The sequence below is a fragment of the Penaeus chinensis genome, chromosome 4 (genome assembly GCF_019202785.1).
Source record: "Penaeus chinensis breed Huanghai No. 1 chromosome 4, ASM1920278v2, whole genome shotgun sequence".
Taxonomy (NCBI): domain Eukaryota; kingdom Metazoa; phylum Arthropoda; class Malacostraca; order Decapoda; family Penaeidae; genus Penaeus; species Penaeus chinensis.
Genome location: NC_061822.1, coordinates 43,134,171 through 43,144,170, shown reverse-complemented (window position 1 = coordinate 43,144,170; position 10,000 = coordinate 43,134,171). Strand labels below are relative to the sequence as shown.

General features: G+C 43.1%; 1 protein-coding gene across 1 annotated transcript in view; it reads left to right on the top strand.

Annotated features, from left to right (window-relative positions):
* Nucleotides 1-10,000, top strand: part of LOC125024903 (DBH-like monooxygenase protein 1) — a 72,499-nt gene that overhangs the window by 34,734 nt on the left and 27,765 nt on the right. Inside the window, exons 2-3 of the mRNA XM_047612669.1 lie at nt 4,579-4,795; nt 5,233-5,340. Coding sequence (XP_047468625.1) covers nt 4,604-4,795; nt 5,233-5,340 — 300 coding nt within the window. The 5' untranslated portion in view covers nt 4,579-4,603. The remainder of the gene's footprint in view (nt 1-4,578; nt 4,796-5,232; nt 5,341-10,000) is intronic.

Here is a 10,000-nt window from a genome sequence, read left to right as displayed (position 1 = left end):
GAAAAAATAAGAATCAGACGGAAAAAATGGGAAAGGGGAGACCAATACAAACAGGCGGAGAAAGAGAAGGGGACAGGGAGAGAGAGAAAGATGTAAGGGTAGACAGATAGAGGAAGTGGAAAGGGGGAAAGAGGAAAACCGAGAATCGGACAAAAGGTAGACTGAGTCAAGTCTATGTTAGTCTCCCTCTTTCACCTGAGCTGAAATAAGGCAACGCGCTGTCCAGATGCTATGAGTAACAGGGAATTTTTGGCCACGCTGCCGGCAGATATTTGCCCGCGTGAGTGCTCGCTAATGGAAGATCGAGTGAGGGGAGGGGCGCGTGTTCAACTGTCTTCTCGTGACAAAGACGAGATTGGTAAACTTTGCATGCTGTTTCTTTAATGGTGACGGCTTTCTGGAGTACTGAAAAGCTTTTGTCTTCTAATTTGCATATCCACACACTCGCGCACGCTCGAAGACTAGTACTCATATGGACACGTGTGCATGCATACATGCGCAGCATTACGCAGAGAGACAGAGAAAGACGTCAGCATATAAAAGCAAATAAACAATAAACACGCACGTGTCCACACGCAAATGCAGACACAAAGCATTCGCGGCCAAATATACGATCACACGGACTTCCGCGAACACTCGCAAGAAAGAATCCATAAATTTGACGTTGCTACTGCCAGTGTTCGTCGCCTCGCCGGGAGCCTCGTCTCGTGTGACTGCCACATCTCCAATGCAGTTACAGTTGGAGAAATAAGTAAATAAAAAAGACCGAATGGTGATAATTGTTTTCTTACTACGGTTTATTATTACAAAGTTCCAGGTTAATCTCGTAACTGATTGTTGTTTGTGTTTTTTTGACGAGTGGTAACGTGTCGCCCTTGCCTGAATGTGCCGTTTTTTCGCTGTTCTGACGATCCGCTTGCATGGAGACTAGACTTGAAAATGATCTTCGGAGGGCTCTTAAATGCTGTTGAAATATTGCAAAAAAAAAAAAAATGCACTGGACTAACCTACGTTTTGATTTTGTTTTGTCCATACATTTATCCATTTTCTTTCTTCTCTTTGTCTTCCTTTTATACTAAAGAATTTCATAAATGCAGCCCCGTAGTCCGTCACAGTCTACGTGGCTCTAGCGGTAAATTCACAAGTTCAAGACCTTGTAATGCCGATTTTAGGGTTATTTTATCCGTAGCTTAGCATCGGGACGCGGGCGTGATACGCAATTGCTACATTTTTGCACGATCCGCGAGTTCGTAGTTTCGCTTGATTATTTTGGGTCGATAGTAAGAGAGAGAGAGAACAAGAATAAGAAGGCGAGGTGGAGAAGAAGGTAAGAGAGAAGGACAGGAAAGGAGGGAATAGGAGAGGGTAAGTTTGACGAAAAGATACGGAGAGAAAATGGAATAGCAAGAGAGGGGCAGGGACGCACACACACGCACATGCACGCACGCATACATACACACACATACACACACATACACACATACACACATATACACACACATACACATATACACACACATACACATATACACACACATACACACACATACACACACATACACACACACATACACACACACATACACACACACACACACACACACACACACACACACACACACACACACACACACACACACACACACACACACACACACACACACACACACACACATACACACACACATACACACACACATACACACACGCATACACACACGCATACACACGCATACACACACGCATACACACACGTATACACACACACACAAACACACACACACAAACACACACACACACACACACTCACACTCACACTCACACTCACACTTACACTCACACACTCTCTCTCACTCACTCACTCACTCACTCACTCGCGTGGAATAAGATCGAATCAAAAGCAAAAAGGCAAAGCGAGAGAGAGAGATAGACAGAGACAGAGAGAGAGAGAGACAGAGACAGAGACAGAGAGAGAGAGAGAGAGAGAGAGAGAGAGAGAGAGAGAGAGAGAGAGAGAGAGAGAGAGAGAGAGAGAGAGAGAGAGAGAGAGAGAGAGAGAGAGGGGGGGTGTACGTTGACTTAGTGCCCTGGGAATGATGTCATTTCACCATTAGAGTGGGAGGAGCTTGTTTCGATTCGTTTAATGGGCGGTAATTTGAAGACCCATTACATGCGTCGTAATGAGTGACTTCTGGTTTCTGTGGTGCCGTTCAATTATTGATAAGTAGAAGCAGGCGAGTAGCAGGGAGAGTTTAATGCCTCGTCTCCTAGAATTAAAGGAGAGGAGGCAGGTATTTTGTAATTGGGTAAATAAAGAGTGATGGCCGTGGAAGGAAATGCTGGTATGTGTTCTATATACTACACACACACACACGCACACACACACACACACACACACACACACACACACACACACACACACACACACACACACACACACACACACACATATATATATATATATATATATATTTATATATATGCACGTTATAAATATATCTCTATATATTTTTATATTTATATATATGCACGTTATATATATGTATATATATGTATATATATATAAATGTGTGTGTATGTATATATATATATATATATATATATATAAATGTGTGTGTATATATATGTGTGTATATATATATATGTATATATATATATAAATGTGTGTGTGTATGTATATATATATATATAATATATATATATATAAATGTGTGTTTGTATGTATGTATGTATATATGTATAAATATATATATATGTATATATATATATAATATGTATGTATGTATCTCTCTCTCTTATATATATATATATATATAGAGAGAGAGAGAGAGAGAGAGAGAGAGAGAGATGTATATATATTATGTATATATATGTATATAGATATATGACAATGATTCCCAGCATTATTTTTTATATAATTGTATAATAAAATTTGGATATAAATAGATGAGACATGATTGATCACATGCACATTAGCATGACTGGTAATCACCGAGCAACAAAACTAGTCCGCTTTTTCATTCATAAAATACCTTCATCTAGTAATCTGCTGCGACCCAGGCGTAGTGGTCGCTTGTAGACGCAGCAGGTAATTTTAGGCTGTTACCGTCGCTGCTTGTTATGTTTTATTTATCTGCTTATTTATTCATTTTTATTTCCCCGTGTTGCTTCCTTTCCCTTTTTTCTCCAACACCGAGTCCTGAGAAGTACTGGCAATTCCCGCTGAGATGCGTGTCAGAAGGGGGCTCCGCGCGAGAATATTAAGCACTGATAGATTTTGTTGCCGAGACACTTTTTCCTCCCTTTTGCTTCGTTTTTTGGAGTGGGAGGTATTTTATTGTCTCGTTGGTGTTTACTTAGTAAGGATTGTGTGTGTCTTTCGTGTCGTGTGTACATTTTTACATATACTGTGAGTGTATTACCTTTTTTTTTCTTTTACACTGTACGTTTTATCAGTAGGATATTCGTAACTGTCTTTATTAATGTTTATTAAAAAGAACGTGCCTGTTTCGTTACTAGAACAGATAATAGAGACGTACTTTTATTAATAACTTATACTAAGATATCGTATGCATCTCGGTTTGATTATTGAGGTAGACGAGGACAGTTCTTTTATACGCAAAGGTTGTGTTAACGTGCCTGAAGTACACACACATTTCTGTTTCTGTCTTTGTGGTGTGTAAGTGCTTGATTACATGTTGCAGGTTGGTTATCTATAGCAAAAGAAGTACGTTTTACTAATCACTAAGTGGTATTTGGATACTTGGGCCTAAACACATATACATACATACACGCACGTAAAGAGAAGTGTGTATTGTAAAGAGTGGTATTAGATAAATATGGGGATATGAAACTTACTGTATGATCACTAATAGCGTTATGAATATTTGAATATGTGGGTTTGTAAAGGAATCCCATTTTAGAATAGTTACAGTATGTTAACAGGGACTATGTTAACGCGTTGCAAGGTCATCCAAGTGTAATAAGTTTTCACCGCATTTCCTTATTTAACCTTAGTGGTCATTTCCTACTGTCTCTGGCTATTGTCAAAACCTGGAATAAAATCTCTGAAAAAGATCTGAATCATCCCATAGAAAGTTTACGTATTTATAATAAGTGTCAAGAAAGCGTATCCATAATAACGAGGTTTTCATCCCGATCTGGCACTACTGATAGGTAGACATGACTGTTCCAGCCCACAGGGAGAGAATGTTCACGGTAAAATCGACCATATGAAGCCCTAGCGTAAAGCTCACAATCGTTCTTGGTTCCATAACTTACATGGGCGTAGCGCCGACAACTCCTTCTATTGTTGCCAATTTTTTAAGGCAGTGAAGCGAAAATTAGGATGTTTTTTCTTAATACTTTCTAGTGTCGAGGATCCCGAATATCAAATTTCATTCTGGAAAGAAAGCGTGACCACCTGAAGCATTTTCTGAATCAATAACAATAATAATGAGAGCCTAATTCCCCTCCCCCCCCCCCTTCTCACCTTCCTCATCCAACCCCCCCAACCCCCGATAGACCAAACAGCACATACTCACACATTCCTTTTTCCACCCTCTCTTCCTCCCACAGGATACGTACGTGTTTCGCCCTAACCATGCTCCCTATCGTCGCCCTGGGTATCGTCCTGGCCGCCCAGAATGTGGAGGTGGCCGGCGTGGGCGTGGTAGGCCTCTCGTCCGACTCCCTGCCCCCCCTCGGCTTCGTGCATCGGGCAATGATGGATCAGCGAGGCGCCTACTTCATGCTGTGGACGCCCGAGGAGGAACGCATCGTGATCGAAGTGCAGGTACGGCGCGCGTGTTGTGCCGAGGTTTACTGTTGCTGTTGCTGTTGTTATTGCTATTGTTATTGCTATTGTTGTCATGGCCGTGATTGTTAGTATTATGTCAGCATCATGATTATTATTATTATTGCCATTGTCTTTGTTACTGTCGTTATTATTATTATTATTAATGTTATTGTTATTATTATTATTATTATTATTATTATTATTATTATTATTGTTGTTGTTGTTGTTATTATTGTTATTATTGTTATTATTGTTATTATTATTATCATCATCATTTTTACTTATTATCATCAGCATCATTATCACTTTTTACTTCTGTCTCCGTTCTCTTCTTTTCATTTTCTCTCACGTCTTCAGACACACACACACACACACCCTTCACGCTAACATCCCCCCCTCCCCCCTTTCTCACAGCCCTTTCGCCCTCTTTCCAGGTGGCGACGAGGGGGTACGTGGGCCTAGGCTTCTCGCCCACAGGTGGAATGAAGGGCGCTGATGTGGTGCTGGGCTGGGTGGATGACAAGGGCTTCCTCCACTTCCAGGTGAGTGGATTAGGACTTTTTTTTTTTTCTATTATTATTTTTTTTTTTTTTTTATATGGGTTTTCGTTAAGATTCCTTCGCTCTTTTTTATCTATGAAGTTTTTTTTCTTTCTTTCTTTTTCTTCTTTTAACGACTGTATTTTTTTTTTCTGTGATAAGTCTTGCTTTTGTCATGATTTTTTTTTCGTCTGTGTTTTTCTTGTTGTTCTGTTAAGGCTTGATTGCTGTATATTTGAAGTGATTTATTTAGAGATATTATTGGTTCGTTGTTGCCAGCCATACTTACACGAGGCTATGTGTATGTGTGTGATACATATATCTTTTTAATGTTCACTCCGCTCTTGACATGACAAATAATATAGTATGTCAATTATTCCCCCTTCCACCCTGTGTGCCTGGCGTTGTCCGTTTCATTTTTCTTCTCGTTGATTTTTGATTTCGAAACACTTCTCGGGAAAAATTTGCATAGCTATGAAAATAATGACGGTAAGAAAAAAAACAAAAAAACAGAAGGAAAGAAAGGGAGACAGAAGGGGAATGAGAAGGTAAATATCAATTAGAATGAACGTAGAAATTGATGAGTGGAAAGGGTATCGTAGCTCCACCCCCCCCCTACCCCCTCCCCGCCCCCTCTCCACCCCAGAAAATCAACTGTCGAGTCATCCAAGGTGTAATTATACATCATTAACCGTCGTTCCTTCGTACAATTCATCCGGCTGTCTCTTTCACTATTGGCTCACGAAACACAACGAGAAAGAGAGAGAGAGAAAAAAAAATGAAAGAAAAACAAAAAGTCGAAAATAAGCGAATAGCGAGCCAATGAATATCTCATCGTCGACGGCCGGGTCAGCTGGCGGCTCTCCCACGGCCGACGTGATCGCGGGAATAAAAATTGGCCCCTGATTAACCGCGCGCTAATTTATGCAAAAGAGCGTGACGGCGGCGAGAGGTTTCGATGACCCACGCGAAGGGAAGATAGAGGATTTAAGAAGGAAGGTTTTGTAATAAATAAAAAGTACCGAGAGAATGCGGAGAACGACGGTTCGAGGTTTTTTGTCTTTATTTTTTATTTTAGAATGACGGTGATTGGTGGATGGTTGCTGGCGGAAGGGGAATGGTGCGAGGTCATTGGCCGAGAGCCTGGGAGTCGCTGATGGCTCTGATTGGCTGGTCGGTGCTGTCGTGTCGTGTCCTGAGTGGTTGGTTCTTGTCATCCGAAGAAAACGATTTCTGTCGCTGTTGTCAATATTTTGTTGTATTTAGTTATTCGCTTAAAGAATTTTGAATTGATGGATTAGTTCATATACGAATGATTTGAAGTTTTCGGTTACCTTTTAGTACGGTAGTTTATGACCTATAAAAATTGTTTCCGCTGTGGTTTCCATTTGCCCTCGCCGTTGATGCCTCGGTTTTAATGCTGTGGCGTTACTGTTGCAGTGAGATAGTGCTGTCAAATATGGCGTTCTTCTGGAGAAACTTTTCTTTACCGACGAAGAATGTCGGATCCTCAACCCCTGAAACAGAATTACGTGCTTGTGCATCATATTTCTCATATTCTTCGAATGGCAAGGAATAAAGCATAAACCTATGATGCATGTTCTAGTAATCCCAGGCAGGATATTTGCATACTTGGATCGTAAGATCAAACCGCCAGTTTACCCCCAGCGGCGCAAACGGTTACGTAACACGAAACTGTATCCCTCAACCCCTGGAGAACAAAAAGATTTATTCCAGACGAATTGGCGTCTAATTCAAGCTTGTTTTATTGCTTGAGAAACGAGATGATACTGGGTTTAGGGAAATGGATTCGGGAAGGTGGTCGTCTGGCTCTGGCGTCGGAAAACTCGCCCGGCGTCGCGGTTCGCTGCTTGAGGGGGGGGGGGGGGGGTCCTGGAGAATTCTTTGTCATGTGCGTGGGGGTTCATCTTAAGGGCTTCGGTTCTCGTGGGGGTTTGAGTCATTTTTAAAAATCATATGGGGTGAAAATTACGTAGAAAAGGCTTATTGATGAAGAGAACAATAGTTGACAGAACTTGATAAAAAATATATGTACAGAAAGAAGTACATGTACATGCTGACATGTAAATACCGACGGCAGCTCCACGGCGCAAACACCACCATACAGAACGACCGCAGACCTTCGCCACGAAAGCAACTCAAGCCCCAAGCTCAGCCCATGCAAGCCACCTGCAACACCGCCAGTGCGGGAGCGGCGGCACGTGGCAGGCGCAGCGGCAGCGGGACAGGTCGGCGCGCGTGCGGTGATGGCGCGTGGCTTTCGGCTTCACGCTTCACGCTTCACGCCCACCCGCCCGCAGCCCCTCCTCCCGCACACGCCCTTCCTTCCTTGGGATGGCCTTCCGATCTCCCTTTACTTGGGAGAGGTCTCGTTTTTTAATTAACATATACCTTTTCCTCCGCTTTATCTCATCTTCTTCCTTCCTATTCCTTCTCTCCTTTCCCTCCCTTCCTACCTCCTTCCTACCCAATGTGACTCGCCCCTCCCTTCCTCTCCCCTCCCTTTCCGTCCTCTCCCCTCGCCCCTCCATCCCCTTCCCTCCTCTCCCTTCCCTCGCCCCTCCATCCCCTTCCCTCCTCTCCCTTCCCTCGCCCCTCCATCCCCTTCCCTCCTCTCCCGTCCCTCGCCCCTCCATCCCCTTCCCTCCTCTTCCCTCCTCTCCCTCCCCCGTCCTCTCCCAACCACTCCCTCAACGCCTGATGCCTCGTCAGTGTGAAGTTGTAAAGGGTGATGAATGCGTTGATAGGATGCAGAGTGACAGAAGGCGAAAGGTGAATGTGGCTCCTGATTGTGTCATGGGGTGACAGGTGCGGTTGTCACGGACTGTCAAGCGGCTTTGTGGACTGGGACTGTGAAGGGGTGAGCGAGCTTACACGTACACGTAATCAAATACATACCTTCACGCAGTATTAGATTATATTTTGGTGTAATATTTATGCTGAACCTCTCAGACCAAATAATCTTATCCTTGTTGGTAAGATGATCATATTTCATCACTATAATATGGGTTATTATGGATGATAATAGCAATAATAACAATACCGGTAATAACAAGGAAAACAGCCATAAACACAATTAATGACATTAGTGACATCGATAATAAAAACATTATGAATCACATCACCAACAAGCAAATAAAAGGAAGAATAACACAAAGTAAACAGTCCACAAAACATGTCACCGACCTTGAGGAGGAGGAGGAGGAGGAGGAGGAGGAGGAGGAGGAGGAGGAGGAGGAGGAGGAGGAGGAGGAGGAGGAGGAGGAGGAGGAGGAGGAGGAGGAGGAGGAGGTAGGAGAGAATGAATGAAAACGGATCAAGTTGTCCACGAATCAGCTGGTCCTTGAAGGGCGGAGTGGCTTTATTATGTTGCTTTGTGGCTTTTAGTGGTTTATTTACTACCATAATTGGTTCTGGGACTGGTGGAGAGACGAGGCTGGAAGGACAGATGGGTGGGGGGGAAAGCCAGAGGCGGAGAATTATGAATGAGACGGAGATGGATTAAACATGGAGAAAGATTCGATCGTGGATGAATATAAATATCAAGGAAGTGCGTTGGATTGCGAAGAGAGCGGGGTTACCGATCTAGACTCGTTTAAATGTATGTGTCAATCGGCAGCGCACGATTCACCATTCAGGAAGAGTAAAGCGTATTACTAGAATAAAGAGTTAGGGTTGTATAGCTAGACATGCTTGTACTATTCGTATTTTTTTTCAACTACTTTTCGTATTAATCAGTATTATGAATTTGAAGAAGTTTGTAGAAGTTTAGAGGTAAATTTGGCACACAAAATTTATCCACCAGTTATAATTATATACATAATGATTCAATACAAGTTATGAATGATTTTTTTTTTTTTCCGCGTACATCACCTGTCTCATTGAGGGCACCATAACAGCGTGGCGCCTTATTTCCCACCCTATTGTTGTCTAGCATGACGAATGGTATCATTGTTGCTGTCACGTCTTGGCACAATAAGATCTCTAAAAATAAAGGTAGGTGTTTTTTTTTTTGTTTTTTTTTCTGAAGATATACACGTCCGGTGATGCCGTGAATGGAGTCTTCTTTTTTTTTCTGTAAATCCTATTATTTTCGTTTTCGATTCAATTCAGTGCATGTTTATTAATGACATTTAATTAACAAAAGAGGTTAAATAATGGTTGTCAATATCGAAAGCGAATCTGGAAATGACATCCTTCGGGTCGTTGATCACTTTTCGTCGCCCCCAAGCCAGACCGGCGCTCGCGCACTTCCGGCCGCCGCCAGACACTTGGCGATTGGATTTCCCCTTTCCCTCCTCCCCTTTCCCTCCTCCCCTTTCCCTCCTCCCCTCTTCCCTTCTCCCTCCCCCCCTACCCTCTCCTCCTCCCTATTCCCACCTCCTCTCCTCCTCCTCCCCTTCCCACCTCTCTCCTTTTCTCCCTCTCTCTCATTCTCTCCCCTTCTCTCCACCTCCCTCTTTTATCTCCCCCATCTCTCCTCCCCTCCTCCCTTCGTTCGCCAGACGCAAAGGAAAAAGCGGAAAGCCTCCATCAGCCGCACGCGATTCCCTGAAGAGTACTATTACTCCCTTCTCCCCCCCTCCCCCCCCCTCCCCTCACCCCGCTATTGCAACCCCGCTCGTCCTCTGCCTTGTCTCCT